This window comes from Lissotriton helveticus, chromosome 9 (genome assembly GCF_964261635.1).
Source record: "Lissotriton helveticus chromosome 9, aLisHel1.1, whole genome shotgun sequence".
Classification (NCBI taxonomy): Eukaryota; Metazoa; Chordata; class Amphibia; order Caudata; family Salamandridae; genus Lissotriton; species Lissotriton helveticus.
In genome coordinates, this window is record NC_136070.1 from 257,271,580 (window position 1) to 257,292,779 (window position 21,200).

Here is a 21,200-nt window from a genome sequence, read left to right on the forward strand (position 1 = left end):
TTGATAAGACTTGGGTAGTTAGAAGACAGCTGTACTAATCAGAGGGTGTTTGATCATGTTGGGAAGGTTGTATAAAGAGGAGTCTCTGGTGTAGCCATTTGAGAGTGAGAGTTGTCTTTCCAAATGAACATTTTCTCCTCTGAGGGGTAAATCCGAAACAGTGTAGTGGGCTAACTCAGGAAGTAACATTTAGAGAAGGAGCTGTAATTTGCTTGAAAGCTGTGGTCAGGAAAAAATGGTCTCGTGGAGGGATGTCTAGTCAGCAGGGTTTTGGGTGCATTTGTGTAGGCTACCGGAGTGTATGAGGATCAACACAAGAGTTGGGGACTTGTTGGCCAATGGATGAGCTTTGGAACTACAAGAGCAAACTTCTTAGCCAGGCCAGGGAATCTCATGTATTATGAGCGCTAAGAATACGCGCCCAACGTCAACATTAAGCCCTATATTATAAAATGAACTGCTGAGAACTAGGCAGCATTCGAAACAGTACAAACAAAACATTAGCAGGATGAATGTTCAGGTGGATTGGTTGTTGAGTATCAGAAGCACGAATCAGCAAAAGTCCAAGATCTGCACTACTTGACAGAAGCAGAGCCTAACACTGTTAAGTACTTAGTCCTCCTTGTCTATCCCCATACCAATCATGGTAAGATCCACACATGCAATTATAAGTGTTGATTTTGGAGGAGGTGTGGGGATATGGACATCAGGAACCAGTAGTTCATCTGTCTCTGTTGGTATTTGCCACCTAGCGTCAGCTGTCAAGGATCAGTCAGTATACACCTGCGAGGCATATGATTCTGCAGGGAATGCCTTTGCCCAGTGCACACAACAAATGTGGTCCACGCTGCAATGGAGGCGAAGAATGGGCAAAAAAATGAGGATGAAGGGGGCAGGTCCTCTAGGTGATGCAGTTAACTCCGGGGGAAGGAGCACCTGCAACAAAGAAAAAATCTGCTGTTAGCACATTGCACACTGAAACAAATTTACTCCCCATAACTGAGTAATGGCCCCCCAAGCACGGACTAACCAATAGGGAAAAGAATTACCACGCCACCATCGAGCAAACGTGCAGTATTATGATTACAACACAACTCTTCCACCCCCAGTGCACTGTCCCTTTGCGTACTGCACCTTGTATATTATCCTTTTTCAATTTTACTGCTGATTCCACCTGGTGTACTCTCCCTTAGCATACTCCTTCCTCCATGTTGTACTGGTGAACTTCCTGTTGGAGTACATTTCTCGCTTGCGCCACTCTTCGTACTAACCCTAGGACACTGTTCCATTGTGTACTACTCCATGTGTATTGTCCTTTTACAATTTTACAGTTGTGTTTTCACCTGGTGTACTCTCCCTTAGAATATTCCTTCTTCCATGTTGTACTGTTGAACTTCCTGTTGGAGTAACTTTTCGCGTGTGCCACTTTTCTTGTACTAACCCAGGGTATTGTTTGATTACGTACAGATCCTCTGGTGCACTGCCCCCTTATGAGGCTGCCTGAACATGGTCAGTGTAACCAGAACCGATCAGCTTAGCACTAATCAAATGTAAATGTTCTCAATATGTAAACAGTTTTTATGGTTCAGTGCCTGGGATTCCACTGTATACAATACTAAAAATAAACCCACAAAAAACACTGTTGTTCTGCCTTCGTCATGTTCTTCTCTAGTGTACAACTTTCTGATGCATTTTCCACTGTGCACTGTCCACACAGTACTGCCCGCCCTTATTTTACAGCTGAGCTGCATCTATTGTACTCTCCCCTGGTGTAATACCTATTCACCTCATTTTATATGAATAGGAGGGATCTATTGTGTAGCAGACAATGGTCAACACCAAGCCCCTTGCCTTGCCGGTACATCACTTCTCATATTAAAAGTGATGCACCGGCAGCGCAAAGGCTTGTAAATCAGCCCCTAAGAGTCAACAGTTACGCTCGATCCGACTCTTCTTAGTTCATTGCTCACAAACTATGCTCCGTCCCAACCCACACCCTCTGCAACTGTAACCATAACAATCAAACTATGTATTAAAATTCTGTATTTTCATCATTTGTTTAATTTTTTCTAGAAATTGTATAAATAGAAGAAAAAACATAAGTTCTCATCAGAGGAGTGTCACAAAGACTTCAGTGGATTTTCCAGCACATCAAAGTGACAGAATAGAAAAAGAGTCAAAGGCAGAAAGGAGTCATTGTTAGAGTTTGGTCGGGACAGGAAAATCGGCCTGGCGCTCCCTTGCCGTACATAAATGACCACACAGATATCTGAAAAGAGATGAAGAAAGGAAAGGCGAAAATCAGCAAATAAGAGACAATATAAGCAACGAACATAAGGTAGGAACGAGGAAAGGAACGAGACAGGATTCGATACAAGATACAAAGAAAAAAGTATCAGAAATGTAATATAATAGAAGTAAAAAACGTAATAATATAAAAATAGTGTAAAGAAAGAGACATCATCTTGAAATATAATAGTGTAGGAAACAAAAAATGAACAGGAGCATCAGGAAACAGAACACGATAAGAACAAAGAAACAAGAAATGAAAGGGAGCGCATCATCAGGAAATAGAACACAATAAGAACAAAGAAAGGAGAAACCGCATCAGGAAATAAAATAGAATTGGGGCAAAGAAATGATAGTGACAATGATGGAGCAAGGATTCGCATATTACGCGACTTGCTTGGATTCATGAACCTCAAATAACTTATAACAATATAATTCAACCTGTTTGTCATATTAATTTCCCTTTATTCTGACATTGGGGTGTCCTAGAGACGCTTGCGTATGTGTTTACTAATTCAATAACTCTCGTTCCTAAAAATGGCCGCTGCTTGGCGGGGTTTCTTTCTGCGCATGCGTTAGTCCCACTCATGTGACGTGACGCACTTGCAGTTTTGGTGGGAAACTTTGTGCTTGCGCACTTGCTTTTAAGATGGCTGTCTGTGTCCTCACATGGTGAAGCTTGCGCTAATGTTTTATGTTATTGTCTGTTTGCATTAATCTCTAACGCAATAGTATATTTTTAAGTAAAGGGGTATAGAGTAGCTATTCATGGTATACAGTGTATTCATTTATTTTCTGTGTTTAATTTGTTTTCGCTTACTTTTCATGTACCGCAATGTCGAGGGTCTGATGGGTTGCTCGAGACTCCATATTAAGATGCTTTACTGCGCATGACAGACTTTGGCCGGTGACATTGAACGACTGCCAACCAGAGGTGGCGGCCAAGATGTGCCTGGTCTATTCTGTAGAATAGATCATGGGAACCCTAAAATCAATAGGCGGTCCCAGAAAATGCAAATGTAGGCTTGTAGAAAGTTAATGTGATTGGTGTGTTGACCTATCCTACTTGGGGACCAATCGAAATTGGGGATTCTGACACTTGCAACATTTGGGGGGTGGTACACTGACCCGAAAACAGTATAACTAGCCTAGGTTTAGCTAGAGAAATTGTCCGACTTGTCCGAATAGCTGACCTGTCACTGACCCAACGCACTCAATAGGTGACTGTTACAGAGGGTTGCGGAGCACTCTGTCCGAAATATCCATAGACTCAAGAGGTTTTACTAAACCTTAAGTGCTGGCGAAGCACTTTGCTGGGGAATTCGATAACCCAATCGGGGTTCTGGCCGATAGCTGCAGAGAGGGTGGAGCGCAGGCGTTCCAAACTGCGGGTGCTGGTCGTGCCTTGGTGGTCCTGTCCTGATCCTAATCTGGGTTTCCTGTCCTGTCCTGGGGTGTCCATTCTGCACCTGCTGTCCCATTGATGACTGTCCTTCCTTGGGGTTTTTCCTGTCCTTGACTGATCCGTGGCCAGGGTTGGTTTTCACACCATTCTAGGTAAATATATAGTGCTGAAACTCTATACTGCACCTTCTATTTTCTGTCTTTTGCTTTAATAAAGACACACCTTTGCGCATTTTTGATTTTCCATGCTTTCGCAAAGCTGCTGAATGAAAGCTAATACGTTATTGCTGTTTTTTTAGCATGTTCCTATGTTACCCTTCCTTTAAGTACAACTTTTCATACCGTTTATGAAATATAGATGTGGTTTATAATCTTCCTTTTTCGAGTGGATTGAAGTAATGTTCCTAGAACTATAGCGTGTTCCATTTCTCTACCCTTCCTATAGATGTATAGGATTTTTCCCAAACTCTTATTCAACTTTGAAGTATTTCCCAGCAGTGAAATTCTAGTTTGTGTCTAAGATTGCCCCATCTAGAGTTATTTAATCTTACATTTCATCTCTGAAAGTTTGATTAGCGTGTTTCTTGTTCTTATCTTTCATTAGACTCATAAATGGTTGCCCTGATATATTTTCTATATGGATATGTGCTCTTTGTTATCTTGATTATTGATTGCTTATTAGTTATAAACTGTATGCTCTCTGAATCTGAATTCTAGATAAAACCTTTAAAACTTCCTGAGTTTGTGGTTATTTACAAATACAAAGAAAGATAAATGTTGGTTTTTGGTTGTCTGCCTTTCTTTCACAGCTAGCTCACTGATCCGTTGTGGTCATAGGTACCCGTAACGGTGGATTGGTAAGTCGGGTACAGGTAGAAATAAATAGGAAGGAACCAGGGTTACTGGTAGTAGTGTGCAAGGTCACCTGATTAATGTATATGATAAATTGAGAAGTGTTATGGGCCCGGTACGTGTATGGTGAAATTATTGGCCGGGTGACCTGCGCGCTCTATCAGTAATTTTCTGGTAGCAGAGCTATGGTTAGGGACTAGTTAAAGTTAGGTAGGACTAGTTAAGGTAGTTAGATAGGTCGGATGCTGCAATAAAGATTTTGCTGCTAAATTGTGAATATTTTACTCCTGAAATTGATTGATCACGTGAAATGTTTTTGCTTTGAAAATTATGAAATGTTTTAAATTGTTTTTCTTATTGTTATATTGATTTATGTATTAACCCACTCGTTAGTAATTGTTTAGTATTTGTCTGGAATCCCCGGGGAATTGAATAGCGGGTGGTGAAGAGACTCCACGCCGTAGTGAGGTCACTTACTAGAGGAAAATTAGTGCAGGTTAGGCAGAACTGGAAGCGCTAATTATGGTTTTCTGAATATATGTTTGAATAAATGATAGCGACGAGTTCGCTGGCAAAACTTCTATTGTGATATCACCTAGTAAGGGTCACACCGGAAGGAGTAGCAGGTTCATCGAAGCTTGAGTGATAGCAAAGGGGTTCGCTAGTGAAACTTTAGACTTAGTATATATCCCGAAAAGAAGTGGATGAGTCAAAGAATTAGCAGGTTCCCTAATGCTTGAGTGAAGGGTAGGCGGAAGAGATCTATCCGTAGTGTGTGAAAAGTAGACAGAAGAGGTTTACTTGCAGTAAAACATAATCTTTTCTTTCTAGACACTCGAGTACAGTGGCGAATGTGTTTATGTTGTTAAATAACTAAAGCACCTGCACTTTAAAAGAGAAATCAAGTTTCCGTTACCTTGTAAAGGAGGGAGTCAGTTGCGGAGCTGCTCTGACGTCACTCTGTGCCGCGCTGGTATTGGTCGAAACAGCGGGTGTGTAGCGGAGCTGAAATTGTAAAGGAGGGGTGAGTGCCGAAGCGTGAGAACCTGTCTCGGGAAAGGCCGCGCACCCATTGGTCGAAATTTTTGAACTCGTGCATTCTATTGGTTGCACGAAAATAAAAGGCGCATTTGGATTGGGAGTGATTTGTAAACAAAGTCGCTCGCAGAAGTTGTATGTGGCACACGTATAGACCGAATACTAGACCTGATCCACGACATTTAGGGTTTGAAAACGATCAGTGCAAAGGGCATAACACTAGCATTATGTACGGAAATAAGAGAAAATTGTCCCTTGTAAATAAAGTGAAGAATTATTTCAAAAAGGACAAGCCTATCAAGACTAGAGAAGGTGTTGTCATACCGCCACCAAATACCCCCGCATCTTTCATGATGTTTGATAAAGGGTACCACTCGTGTGTATGGTTGGAAAATTGGGCGGAATACACAAAAGATGACGGAATTTTGGCTTTCCCCTTAGAAGGAACATTTAATGGCAGGATTTTATTTAACTTGAGAACCCGAATGAATGATTTACATCCCAGACCTAGATTAACGCAGTACGAAGCATTACAGGAATGGGAGATCGAGGCTTTTGAGAGAGACAAGCCCCGATTGGACAAGGGATTAACAAAATTTTATCCGAAATTAAAACAAGAAACCCGAGATAAAAAGATGAAACAGTGGAGACAGAATATGATTGTGGAAGGATTGTTTCCAATGATGGCAATGGGTGGTCCTGCGGGAGAGAAAAAGACAGAAAAGTGCAAACATTGGGTGCCCCCTGGGGAGTCGGATGATGAATTATTAGATGACATGTTTATGAAAAGTCCGCCTCCTTATAATGAAGGTCCCAGATCGTCTAGTGTAGAAGACACTTCCCAAAGACCTCCGTGTCAGGAAGGGAATAGATCTGTAAACCCAAGAGATAGCTGTCAAATACCTTCTAATAGCGAGGGCCTAGGACTCATAGGTACCGGAGACACCTGTCTAAGACCACCATTTAGTGGAGACTCAAGATATTCAGGTGAAAGAAATTTTGGTTCAAGACCTCCTTATGAGGGAGGACCGAGAGCCTTAAACACCGGAAGCTGTTTCCCAAAACCTAATTATGGTGAAGGACCAAGTATGACGCATCCCACTGCCCCGAGTTGTGCTCCAACTTTGACTCCACAGGTATTGCATGAGAAATCCCTAGAACGGTTATTGGAGGAAAAGGAGCGAGAGGCTCTAGCTAAACAGAGAACTGAAATAATTCAGAAACTCTCCCAGTTAAATACAAGCCCCGAAGCCTTGACAATCCAAGTAACTATTGGACCTGTTGTTCCTTTGTATGGGGATAGACAAGTGGGTCCACAAGCCCCAATTATTTCCCCGACTATAGTACAGCCCCGAAGAGAGCCCTTAATTGTAGATGATCAGACAAGTGAGTGTGAATCTGAAGCTTCTTTAATGGATTTGCCTATTAGGAACTCAGAAAGGAGTTTGCAGAAGAGACATAATCCTTTCAATACGAGAGAGATTCAAATGGAATCAACTTCAGGTACCAAGAGTGTCACCTTAGTGACTCCTGAAGAGATTGAGAGATGGAGTCGAGAATTAGAGAGACAGACTCCTCAGTCAAAACTTTTAGACATATACAAGCTGAGAATAGAAATAGAAGAATTGATGGCAGGAAATGTGGGGTTAGACAGATTAAATACCTATTCCGAGGAAGAGCTTCTATTTATCTGTAAGAGACTTACCCGTGATACCCGAGTGTTCCATGAGAAATTAACAGATACTGCAGCTAGTATGGGAATAGATATTTCAAAATCAAAGCCATTACAAAAACCCTACAGAGCTGATTTCTCAGACAAGGATCTGGAGAATATGAATGTGTCAGGAAAGAAGGTTCAGATCAAAGAATTGTTGACCGTGTTGCAAAAATGGGGAGATGTAGACAAATGGAAAGCCAGGTGGGCAAAGAAAAAGGAAGAGGTTAGGTCTAAACAGACGACTTCTGAGTTTGCTTTAAGGGAAGCAGACAAGCCAGAACAGTTATACCCCATGCGAGAAGTGCCAGGTGGAAAATATGTGCACGTTCCATGGTCCAGACAGGATATTGTGTCCTTTACAAATGACTTTCCAAAATTGCGAGAAAAGCCTGTGGAATGGTACAGGCAAGTGGAAAGGTTTGTAAAGGTGCAAAAATGCCTATGGAAAGACCTGGATGGGTTTTTCGACATAGTGGTTCATGTGGATTTATGGACCGAATGTAAAATTGCCGTTGATTGGCCTAATAAAGAATACACGAGGGACCCTGCTACAGGAGCTCCCTCTGATGAGGTGATGAGAAAATACGACCAGGTCCTGTTACACCTAAAGAAAAAGGTGCCTGCAAAGGAAACTGATTGGACCAAGATAGATAGAACCACGCAGGAAAGGGATGAGACTGTGCACTCCTTCTATGAAAGACTGTTACAGGTGTTTAAAACGTATAGCGGTATAGATAATATCGAGATGAAGGATATGACCCACTTCATTTACAGGTTTGTAAACGGTTTAAGACCTGAAATTTGTCAGTGGATCAAAGACAATAAAATCTGTTGGCAGTCTAAGAAAATAGATGAAGTCTTGCGATACGCAAAGTATTGCGAGGACGAGATGGCAGACAAGCGAAAGGCTCTGAAGGAAAAGGTTATGTGGGCACAAGTAAAACTAGCGGAACAACAGGAAAAACAATTAGGTAAAATGAATAAAATTTCCCAAAATCAAGGTTCTGGGGAAGGAGGGAAGCCCAGAGTGAAAATGAGTCGAGAGGAAGCCAAAAAGAAATTTCCCTGTCACCAGTGCGGAGAGATAGGGTACTGGAGAGACGAGTGTCCATATGCACAGCATAATAACCCTCAAAACCCTGATTTAAATCCACAGACGCAGAATGAAAGGCCAAGAAAGACCCAGCAACAGGTAAAGGCAAGTCAGTTGCCCCGTGCACCTAAACCGAATTATAAGGGGAAAACACCGCAGGGTGATGACATAAGAGATCTGGGGAGGAAACGAGGATAGAAATGCAGCAACTTCGCAATTTCTGTTGAATGACACTTTTCTCTGTGATGAACCTTACTGACGGGGCCTGAGAGGGGAGGACGAGGAGTGCGTACTTGGCGCCTCCTTGCCGGTAGACCAGTCAGGGCCATACATCGAAAGAAAGGTTGAAGGCAATGATGTCACCTTTCTATTGGACACTGGTGCTACCCGTTCTACTGTGAGAACAGCAGACGTTCCAAACCTACCCCTCTCGGGAGAAGCAATCCAAGTAGTGGGTGTATCTAATCAATTGATTAGTACCCCAGTCACTGAGCCCATGGAGATTACAATAGGAAACTTCAAAGAAATGCATAGATTTGTAGTTTGTGATACCAGTCCAGTAAACTTACTGGGATGTGATTTGTTGTGTAAAATGAACTGCACCATCTTTTGCACACCAAAAGGCGTCGAAATTCAAACCCCAGACGAAGATGGAATAAATAAGTTAATGTTAAATCAGACCTGACTCAGAAATTAAACAATTGACTATACAAGACTTACCTGAAGAACTCCAAAAGACAGTGAAACCAGAAGTATGGGACTTTACGGGAAAAGATGTAGGCCTGATGGCAAACGTTGACCCAATAAAAATAGCCATGAAAGAAAATGCAGTTTACCCCAATACCAAGCCCTACAAAATGAGTGCAGAAGTTAGAGCAGGAGTTGCCATTGAAATAAAAAGATTATTAGAAGCAAACATCATACAAGAAGTGATGAGTAGCCCGTGTAACTCACCCATAATTGGAATCAAGAAACCTAGCGGCAAGTATAGGGTAGTACAGGACCTGAGAAAAGTAAACAAAATTGTCGTTCCCTGCTGCCCTATTGTTCCGAACCCAGCAGTGATTCTGTATCAGATTCCCTGGGATGCTGAATGGTTCACCGTGATTGACCTATGTCACGCATTCTTTTCGATTCCTTTGCATCCAGATAGCAAATTTCTTTTCTCATTTTCTTTCGACAGTCACGTGTTCGTTTGGAATCGCGTCCCTCAGGGGTACACAGAAAGCCCCTCAATCTTTAATCAGATTCTGAAAAAGTGCCTTGAATCTTTAACTTTACCTGCAAACTCAGTTTTGGTGCAATATATAGACGACCTCTTGGTGGCGTCTAAGAGTCAGAAAGACTGTGTTGTTGACACCATTGCCCTACTGAACCATCTGGGTGAAGGAGGACATAAAGTGTCACCTGACAAACTGCAGTTCTGTACCAAATCAGTAAAATATCTGGGGCACCAGATAGAGAAGGGCATCAGGAAAGTTACTTCAGAAAGAATCAGGATAATTCGAAACATGCAGTTACCCAATACTCAGAAAGAAGTCAGAATGTTCCTTGGAGTTGTAGGTTACTGTAGGCAATGGATTGTGGGATTTGCAGTCCTAGCCAAACCTTTGATCAAAATGACAAAGCAAGGAGCAAAGGACCCAGTGGAATGGGATGAGGAAAGCGTGACAGCATTTACTAAATTACGAGAATGTCTGTGTACAGCCCCTGCTTTAGGCATGCCTGACTATTCTAAAGAATTTTCACTGTTTTGTGATACACGAGATAATTGCGCACTGTCAGTCCTAACCCAAGCTCATGGGTTGACTAGACGTCCAGTGGCATATTTTTCTGCCACTTTAGATCCAGTGGCTGCTGGATTACCCGGATGTCTGAAAGCTGTAGCTGCAACTTGCACGAGTCTTGAGCAAAGTGAATCCATTATTATGGGACATCCTGTAACTGTGTATGTTCCACATGCAGTTGTAATCCTACTGACCAGAACAAAAACCCAGTATCTCACCCCTAGTCGGCTGACTAAGTACGAAAGGATCCTAGTAGGTGCTGCAAATGTAGTCATTACTCGGTGTAACATATTGAACCCAGCAACCTTGTTGCCTGAGTCACTGATTGCAGAAGCAAAGGGAGAGGTCGAGCATGACTGCATTGACCTAACTGAGTTCAGTACTAAACCACGCCCAGATATCAAAGAAATGCCCCTGCCTGTAGAAGATTGCGAGCTGTTTGTAGATGGCTCATGTCTGAGACACGAACTTGTAGGCCTAAGTGCTGCTTATGCTGTAGTTACGGTAAAACGCACTATAGAAGCATCTTGTCTATTTGGAGTAAAGTCTTCACAAGTAGCCGAATTGGTCGCATTGACAAGAGCCTGTAAAATTGGGAAAAACAAAAGAATAACCGTATATACTGACAGTCAGTACGGTTATGGGGTTGTGCATGACTTCGGCCAATTGTGGCTGCAAAGGGAGTTTCTGACTTCTTCAGGTACTCCTATCAGAAATGGGAAAGTTGTACAAGAATTACTGGACGCAATCCAATTACCAAAAGAACTGTCAGTAGTCAAGTGTGCTGCTCACAAATCTGGCACTGATCATGTGACAGTAGGAAATCGATATGCTGACGAAGTGGCCCAACATTGTGCCAGACATCGAATGTCTGTTAATATTAAATTGGGGGGATATGGAAACAGCTGCCAACTTATGGTGTTTGAAGAGGTGCCTACATGGGAGGAATTGAGAGATTGGCAGTATGCTGCACCACCAAAGGAAAAGGAAAAATGGAGAAAGCTTGGTTGTCGACAGAGAAGTGAGGATGGTGTCATTGTGGGCCCCGACAGTATGCCTGTGCTGCCTAGACGCTTGCTTGCTTCTATGGCCAGACTGATACATGGAGATACACATGTTGGTAGGGACGCCATGATTCGTGTTTTCCAACAGACATGGTACAACCCGAAGTTCAGGAAGGTAGCAGAATCACTCTGCCAGAGGTGTTTGACATGTCAGCAATTCAATGCTGGGAAAAGGACAGTAGTTGAAATGGGAAAAATTGGGAAGTCAGGAGGTCCCTTTGTACGATTGCAGATTGACTTCATTCAGTTGCCCCTTTGTAAAGGAATGAGATATGTCCTTGTCATTGTCTGCCTGTTTTCAAAATGGGTGGAAGCTTACCCAGCCAAAAAGAATGACGCCATCACTGTAGCCAAATTGTTACTGCGAGAACTAATACCGAGGTACGGGGTTCCAGTCACAATTGAATCAGATAGAGGTGGGCATTTCCAGAATGAAGTAATGGATCAGCTCTGTAAAGCATTCAAGATTACCCAAAAGTTGCACTGTGCATATCGTCCAGAGGCTTCTGGAGTAGTGGAACAAGTAAATGGCACTATCAAGTCGAGATTAGGGAAAATGTGTGAATCCACTGGCATGAACTGGATAGAGGCTTTACCTCTTGTTCTGATGGGAATCCGAAGTATTCCAGACCGAAAAACAGGCCTGAGCCCCCATGAAATCCTGATGGGAAGAGTGATTAGACAAGCATGGGTGCCAGGATACAAACTGATAAGCATTTCTGATGATTTGGTACTTGAGTACTGCAAGCAACTGGGTGACCAAGTGTGTTCTATCTGTCGCCAGATTGGGGAAGACGCCGTCGCCAGTCCAACAACTCCAGTCCATAAATTGATTCCAGGCAACTGGGTCGTACTCAAGAAGCATACTCGTTCAAATTGCCTTGCACCGAAGTGGGGAAAACAACGCCAAGTGATACTGGTAACCACGACAGCGGTGAAGTGTGCCGGCGTTCCCAAGTGGATCCATGCCAGCCATACCAAGAAGGTGATCAGAGACGAGAAAACTGACGCTGAAGGTTGTCCAGCTGAGGGGTCACCAGACGTTGGTCCTGAAGTAGCTGATGACGAACAACCGAGCACCAGTCAAGATGAGTGGATACCCATAATCGACCTGACTGATGATCCAATCAGAACAAGAAGTCAAACCTACGCAGACAGAGAGTGGAATAGTGAGGACGAGACAGGAATAGGAGAGGACAATCAGATTATCGAAATCCATGTCAAATCTGAAGGAGAAGAAGATCAGATAGGGACAGAACAGGTGATCGATACACCTCCAAGAACTCCTGAAATTGAAAAGGGACAGACAGAAATTAGGGTGAAAGTTCAAGCGAAAGAAAAACAAAGGGTCGAAGTGCTTGAACAGGATCAGATAGAAATAGACAAACGTGTTCAGGACACAGAAATTGAAACACACAAAAGTCAAACCCAGTCTACGCCTGAACAAGGCCAGCTTAGCGACCAGGCAGAAGAAACAGATACAAGACCTGGGACTAGTCAGACAGGAAGAGAAGAAGCAGAAGCAGAAGTGCCACAAACCAGTGAGAATAAAAGAACATTAGAAGAAAACCAAACTACAGTGCCAGCTAAAAGACTAAAGAAAAAGAAACATACTGAACCAAGGTTTATTAAAAGACTGAGACTGAGACTAAAAACAGTAGAAGAAAAACTTGAACAAAGAAGACAAAGTTCCCGTATAGCAAAGCAAACTGGAGAGAGCTCCAAAAGAAGGAGTGATCGAATAAAAAGACTGAACGAAAAATATCAAGATCCTGAATGGACTTACTTAGTGTTGGAGGAATTTGAAGATCTTGGTATAACTGACGAAAGTGACGAAGAACGGACAGCTGATCAGTCTGCCGAAGAAGACAAACCAACCTGAAGTTGCTCAGTGTAAGCTACCTGTGCAAAGTTACAAAGAGGGGTTGAGAACTTCTTCTGAGCAAAAATGTCTGATTCAAATGTGAATGGAAGGCCTAGACGTAATTGTTGTAAGACATGCTGCAAAGTATGCATATGTAGTGTAGCTATAGTGTTAATATTATGGATAGGACTAACAGTTTTTATTCCTTATATGGTGAGCAAAAACACTAATATTGACCCTACACAGACTGTGACGAAAGACACTGAAGAACTGACAACACGAAGTGTAGAAAGACGTGAGAAAACACTTAGCCTCAGACAAACAAGACCAGACTTAGAAGCACCAGATGAGGAAGGACTACACTATGACGGAATCAAGAACCAGACTCATTTAAATGTATTCGCTAACCTTTTAGTACATTACGTAGAAACTATGGAGAAAGAAGACTGTTATGTCTGCATGAAGCTACCTACTTCTGTAGCTGAAGGCGTGACTTATCATCACCTGCCCTTGACTTATGGAATTTCCTGTAGTATTTTATCTAGTTTATTTTACAAAAGAGGACCGTTACAGTACTACTACTCAAACTCTGACGTAATATTTTCTGAACTTCCTATACGTGGAAATCTGAATCCTGTACATACTAGAAGTGACGTTACACGTTATATGGGAGAATACTTCCTGACTATAGGTACCATAGATTTAGGTGAAGCACACAGAGATAACTTGACCTGTTCATTACATGAACAAGAGAAAATGTTTTTAAACATGGCAGAGAAAAGAAGGGAAAGTTTCCAAAGAAAGGCAAATGACAAAAGGCAGAAAACTCCTAAATGGGCTGAAAACATGGAAAGCACCTCAAATGGTGGGAGTGGTCCTGCTTTGTTGCTGGATTTCGAGAGAAAAGGGAAACTCTGTCTTCATCGTGAAAAGACTAGTTATTATAATAACATTTTCATTGGTTCCAGTCAATGTGAGCACAATTACAAGGTAATTGGAGGTTGGGGTTTCAAAAATGGGTCAGAACCTGTGTTTCCCGGAATTTATTATATATGTGGAAACAAGGCTTATTTCAAATTGCCTGATCACTGGTATGGAAGCTGCTACTTTGGCATTGTCTTCCCGAAAATATACCATGTGAATGAAATTGCTGGAAGCAGTGAAAACACTAATGGCTTAGTGCGTAGTAAAAGAGAAAGCGTAGGTGAAATAATGGGTAGTATTTTTAGTGCATTGATACCTGGAGTGGGAGGGGTTCTGAACACACACAGAATTTGCAAATTGTCTACAGTAGTGGATCGGTTAGCTACTGACACCGCTAGTGGATTTCTGATGGTCAATACCGAAATGGTTGCGATCAGATCTATGGTTTTACAGAACAGACTTGCTCTTGATACCTTATTAGCAAAAGAGGGCGGAGTCTGCCGGATGTTGAAAGCGCAACATTGTTGCACTTACATACCGGATAAAAGTGTACAATAAAAAAGTATGTGAGGAACATCACAAATTTGGAAAAGGAACTCAAACCACTGGAGGTTGATAGTGCCTGGAAGAGACTCACTGGTGGTCTCTCCTCTGTAGGTCATTGGTTTTCTAGTTTAGGTAAAGGGTTGTTGTACAAGGTACTGATGCCAATTGCAGTAATAGGTTTCATCATATTCCTTATATTTGTCTGTTGCAAATGTCGCAAACACCAAAAGAAGTATACTGTGAATAAGAGAGGTGTGAAAAGGAGTGTGGATGAACTTGAATTGGAGGAATTGAATAATCAGATTTACAAAAGGGTGAAAAATTCTCACCCTAACAAAGAAGTTAAAGAAAAACTGAATAAAATGTTGGAAGAGATTGAAGTGAATAGAGTGTGAAAAAAGTTGGCATCTGATTCCATTAGTTTTTTTTGTGATGATAGTAAATATCATCAAAGAGGGGATTGATGGAGCAAGGATTCGCATATTACGTGACTTGCTTGGATTCATGAACCTCAAATAACTTATAACAATATAATTCAACCTGTTTGTCATATTAATTTCCCTTTATTCTGACATTGGGGTGTCCTAGAGACGCTTGCGTATGGGTTTACTAATTCAATAACTCTCGTTCCTAAAAATGGCCGCTGCTTGGCAGGGTTTCTTTCTGCGCATGCGTTAGTCACACTCACATGACGTGACGCACTTGCAGTTCTGGTGGGAAACTTTGCACTTGCGCAGAAATTGTCCGACTTGTCCGAATAGCTGACCTGTCACTGACCCAACGCACTCAATAGGTGACTGTTACAGAGGGTTGCGGAGCACTCTGTCCGAAATATCCATAGACTCAAGAGGTTTTACTAAACCTTAAGTGCTGGCGAAGCACTTTGCTGGGGAATTCGATAACCCAATCGGGGTTCTGGCCGATAGCTGCAGAGAGGGTGGAGCGCAGGCGTTGCTTCCAAACTGCGGGTGCTGGTCGTGCCTTGGTGGTCCTGTCCTGATCCTAATCTGGGTTTCCTGTCCTGTCCTGGGGTGTCCATTCTGCACCTGCTGTCCCATTGATGACTGTCCTTCCTTGGGGTTTTTCCTGTCCTTGACTGATCCGTGGCCAGGGTTGGTTTTCACACCATTCTAGGTAAATATATAGTGCTGAAACTCTATACTGCACCTTCTATTTTCTGTCTTTTGCTTTAATAAAGACACACCTTTGCGCATATTTGATTTTCCATGCTTTCGCAAAGCTGCTGAATGAAAGCTCACACGTTATTGCTGTTTTTTTAGCATGTTCCTATGTTACCCTTCCTTTAAGTACAACTTTTCATACCGTTTATGAAATATAGATGTGGTTTATAATCTTCCTTTTTCGAGTGGATTGAAGTAATGTTCCTAGAACTATAGCGTGTTCCATTTCTCTACCCTTCCTATAGATGTATAGGATTTTTTCCAAACTCTTATTCAACTTTGAAGTATTTCCCAGCAGTGAAATTCTAGTTTGTGTCTAAGATTGCCCCATCTAGAGTTATTTAATCTTACATTTCATCTCTGAAAGTTTGATTAGCGTGTTTCTTGTTCTTATCTTTCATTAGACTCATAAATGGTTGCCCTGATATATTTTCTATATGGATATGTGCTCTTTGTTATCTTGATTATTGATTGCTTATTAGTTATAAACTGTATGCTCTCTGAATCTGAATTCTAGATAAAACCTTTAAAACTTCCTGAGTTTGTGGTTATTTACAAATACAAAGAAAGATAAATGTTGGTTTTTGGTTGTCTGCCTTTCTTTCACAGCTAGCTCACTGATCCGTTGTGGTCATAGGTACCCGTAACGGTGGATTGGTAAGTCGGGTACAGGTAGAAATAAATAGGAAGGAACCAGGGTTACTGGTAGTAGTGTGCAAGGTCACTTGATTAATGTATATGATAAATTGAGAAGTGTTATGGGCCCGGTACGTGTATGGTGAAATTATTGGCCGGGTGACCTGCGCGCTCTATGAGTAACGTTTAAAAAGTATTATGCAACTATTTGATATATTATGTCAGCTGTACATATGCTGCTAGCAGACTATTTAACTATGTTGATGGTGTAATACTTTTCTTGTAACAGTGTTAAGTAACAGTCATATATAATTCTGGATACAACATTTTCTCTAGGAAATTGAGTATTTTCCATTACCACGCAACCCTTAATCAGGCTAGTGTAATGTTTTTAGTCTACACATTTGCACTCAATACGCCACAGTACTTTCATTTAATTTAGTCTGATCTTTTTCTAAACATGGTTTCAACATAATATTAGAACACTGCAAATTCTTCCAACTTCTCCAGGATTTTTCAAACTTTTTCTGCTCTTCCTGTCAGTCCTGTCTGTGGTGCCATCGTTAATGGGTGCCCATCGGTTTACAGAATGTGCTGATACTGGATAACCCCCTTTCTAATATATCATCCTCATCGGTTTGAATATTTTTATTGATTTTAGTAAAAACAAAACAGGTTATAGAAAATTCCAATGAATGAGACTAAGGCCCTCATTATGATGTTGGTTGGAGGTGCCTGCGCAATTAGGATGCAACTGCACAAGGTACGGTCGCAAACTTCCATTTTTCCATGGGAGCTAGTGTGGCGGGCTGAAACCACCCGCAGCACAAGCTCCCACTGGAAAATGGATGTTTTTAAACTTCCATGCACTGTGTGGCAGACACCTCATGGGTGCCCCGATAGGTGCCCCCCCTCCCCCCGAGCCAAATACGGAGTGCCAGTGGGGAAGGGGGCCCTGCTACGGGCCCCAAAGTCAGTTTCCATCAGCCAATCCATGTCGGAAAGACTGATGGAATGCCAGTGGGAAACCTAAATCATAATTCCGACGGCGGAAATGCCGTCCTTAAGGGATTGTGAGGGATTTCACACTGGCCGACGGGCTCCCGTGGGAACAGCGTCAGATTCCCCGGCCGGTTTAAACTCGGACCACCATCATCATAATACGGGGGTCGGACTTCAAACCTACCATGTCGGTAGGAAAGCCCGACTGACATCGTAATCAGGCCCAAAGAACAGCATTTGGACATCCTGCCCAAATACAGGTAAGGATAATCTAGGTAGGTAGGAATATCTTTAGAGACTGTTATAGCAAATAAAGAAAGCAAAAAAAATCTAAAGTGCCCACTCTGTGTAAAGCAAGGATACAAGAAATCTGTATCTGTTATGTTGATCCCAATGACCCGATCAGTTTGCTTGGCAGAATGAATCCATTTAATACATAACTGTAAAATACAGTATTGATGCAGCGTAAATGCTGATTTCGCCTTGTATGACATATATCGTAGACGTGTCAATGAAAACATACATGAGAGACATGTGCACTTTGCACAACTTTGAAAAAGTTAATGAAAACACAAGGAACTTGTAGTACAAGCACCATAAAAGCTTGCTTTGATTTAGAAATGAAGTAAATAGATTGTGCCTAACTTCCTCACAGTTCATGTTCATATAAGTTTGAAATGAAAAAAATGAGTCACTCATGGAAATGTATTTTCTGCATTTATGAAAGCAATTACTTTTAATGTCTAAAAGCATTTTAAATGCAAAAACAACACTTGATGGACGGAATGTTGCACAATGGCAAAACATTCACCCCCCGTCACAGATCTGGGTTTAATCCATCGTTATTTTGCTCACCATACCACCCCAGTTCAGACATGGCCATATGCAAATCAGTCTTGACCCTGTGCCTCATGGGAACAGTCCAGCCGAACTGCCAAGCCATGTCTTCCTTGGACCGGAATCAAGCATCCTAGTACCGGTTTCTGGCTATCAGCCTTCATCAGCCAGGATAGCTTGATTGCAGTGGCATGGAGAGCAAGGGACTCACGCCTGAGCATATCCTCCCACTCGGGGTGACAAATGCAAAAACAACACTTGATGGACGGAATGTTGCACAATGGCAAAACATTCACCCCCAGTCACAGATCTGGGTTTAATCCATCGTTATTTTGCTCACCACACCACCCCAGTTCAGACATGGCCATATGCAAATCAGTCTTGACCCTGTGCCTCATGGGAACAGTCCAGCCCGAACTGCCAAGCCATGTCTTACCTGGACCGGAATCAAGCATCCCAGGACCGGTTTCTGGCTATCATCCTGGACAGCTTGATTCCAGTGGCATGGAGAGCAAGGGACTCTCGTCTGAGCATACCCGTCCCACTCGGTTGACAAATGCAAAAACAACACTTGATGGACGGAATGTTGCACAATGGCAAAACATTCACCCCCAGGCCGAGCCTATCACAGGCGGAAGGCAATGGACAAGACAGAACGGCGCCTTCGGCAATAAGCAGGCGGAGTAGAAGGGTAGCCGAGGTCGCCCAGCGGTAAAAACGCCCAACATCCCGCATGGACAGACAGCACCCGAGGAGGCACAAGAAACTCCAGAACCACTGCAACCCCAGGGAGGAGAGGGAGAACTAAAGACAGGGCCCACTGGAAGAGGACCGAACACACCCCGGCCTCAAGCAGCAGACAAAGCCAGGAGGACTGTTCCGCCAAAGTGCCAGAAGGCACAGACATACAGAAGAACAGCAGGTCAGCACCACAGGCACAGCCTGCTGCCGACAACAGCACGGAACGGTGCACCAGGACAAGCCAGACGCCAGCCAAAAACAGAGGCCAGGAAGGCGAAGAAGGCCCCGGATACACCCCAAGGAGAAGTCCGCACACACGGCCCAAACAACAAAAGAAGCAGAACCAGGCAGAGCTATGACGCAAGGCAACAGACAGCAGGCCAGACCAGTCTAGCAAAGCAGCGACCCTTGGGAAGGACAGCCCGGGGCGCAACCTGAGCCACTCCAAAACCCTTATACAAGAAGACCCGAAGGCGACCACACCTCCCCAGCACATCACAGAGCTATATAATAGCTAACAGAACCCCACATTCTGCTGGAGGGCGTGTTATGTCCCAAGACATGGGAACCCTCTTAGTTAAAACTTTCTGCAGCAGAGGAAAACAGAAAAGACCTGCGGAGAACTCGCAGACGGCTTGCCAATCAGCCAAGAAGAACAACAGAAGGCCTAATGTCAGGGCCAACACTGCTTAGCAAAAGCCAAAAATCACAACCAAAAAAGGAGGGCCGGACCAGCAGCCAACAGCACCACAGTCCTAACCAAAGGACTCGAATGCATACACACACAGGGGCGACCCGCCCCCAACAGAAGAACACCTCCCAAAATGCAGATCAACTCACAGGTCACTGAGTGGGAGAAGGAGGAGGAGGAGGGGGAGTAGGAGGAGGACGAAGCCCCACCAAGAACCTCTGAATGGCCGCGTCCGCAGGGGCGTGGAACAAAAGAGCGCCATCAAAAGGAAGGTCCACAAGCAGTTCCCGAACGTTCTCCGGGAACACACTGTCCCGAAGCCAGGCATGGCGACGAAGTGCAACCGAAGAAGCCATGGCATGACCAAGCACCTCCGAGATTTCCAGAGCGGAGCGGAAAATAAACGCCGCCAGCTCCCGGCCATCCAACACATGGTGCCGCAGGTCAACACAGGCACCCTCCTGATAGCAGCAGACATAAGGCAGAGTGTTAAGGGCCCTCAGAGCCACAACGGTAGAGGCAAACATATTGCGCCCCCAGGAGTCAAGCCAGCGGGCCTCCCGCGACGGAGAAAACAACTACGGTGGCAGAGAGGAGAAAGCATTCTGCAAAAGGGGGCCCCTTGTAGAAGGGTGGAGGGAAAGACACACAGGATCACGCGGTGCCGGATGGTGGGGGTGCAAAAGGTGTTGGGGCACCGGGTCACCCGTGGCGGGGCGGGGCGGGGCCAAGTCCCCAGAAGAGAAGAATGGAGTGAACTCTCGAAAGGAAGCAGCAGCTCCCGACCACCAGAACCCTGATGGAGGACCTCCAGAAGATGATCCGCGGGGAAATGGGCAGCTGGATCATCCATGCGCAAGATCCCCACAGCCATGGAAACGCGTGAGCAAAGGCAGGAACCGCCTCCGTAGGGCCCCGTGGTGGAGAATGCAGCTCCTCAGTAGGTGACGGCTGCAAGCTAAGGCGACCGTCCCCCAAGCCAACCGGAGGAAGGAAATCTAGGTCCGGACAGGAGGAAGAGGGACTGAGGAGTGGGGGTCCTGCGGCGCCTCCGGCGAAGACCGTGGCCGCGGTGACGGTGAGGAGCCATCTTTAGATGATGTTAGAGAAAAAGCCATGACGCGGCGGCCCGTCTCTGGCAAGGATAAAACCAGCAAACGCTGAACCTCTGGAGAAGAGGAGGCGTCCGAGGACGAGTCAATGACCCAATGTCGGCCTGGCACCGTGGGGTCCGCAAACTGAGGCAGGACATCATCGTCCGGCTCCGGGGGAGATGCCGGAATGACTTCCACCACAGCGCAGGAGACCGGGGCTGGGCCGGCGAGGGAACGGCACCAGAAAGGCGCCGAGCCGACATGCGACGAGGCAGCTGCCTGTGTGGAGGGGCGAGAGGGACCTGTGGAGGGGCGAGAGGGACCTGGGGAGGGACGAGGGGTCCCCGCCAGCCGCGGCCTGTGACCGGACGTGGAGGGCCCTCCGCCAGCCACTGTGGCGCCGCCAGGTCCAGCAGCCGCCGGCGCCTAAGCGGCATCAC

General features: G+C 44.2%; 1 protein-coding gene across 2 annotated transcripts in view; it reads right to left on the reverse strand.

Moving 5' to 3' along the window:
- Nucleotides 1-248: 248 nt before the first annotated feature.
- PGF (placental growth factor) overlaps nt 249-21,200 on the reverse strand; it is a 185,634-nt gene continuing 164,682 nt past the window's right edge. Inside the window, exon 9 of one of the 2 annotated variants that reach the window (XM_078659904.1) lies at nt 249-936. In XM_078659904.1, the coding sequence (XP_078516030.1) occupies nt 902-936 (35 nt within the window). In that variant the 3' untranslated portion in view covers nt 249-901. The remainder of the gene's footprint in view (nt 937-21,200) is intronic. The other variant, XM_078659905.1, reaches the window with a different exon arrangement.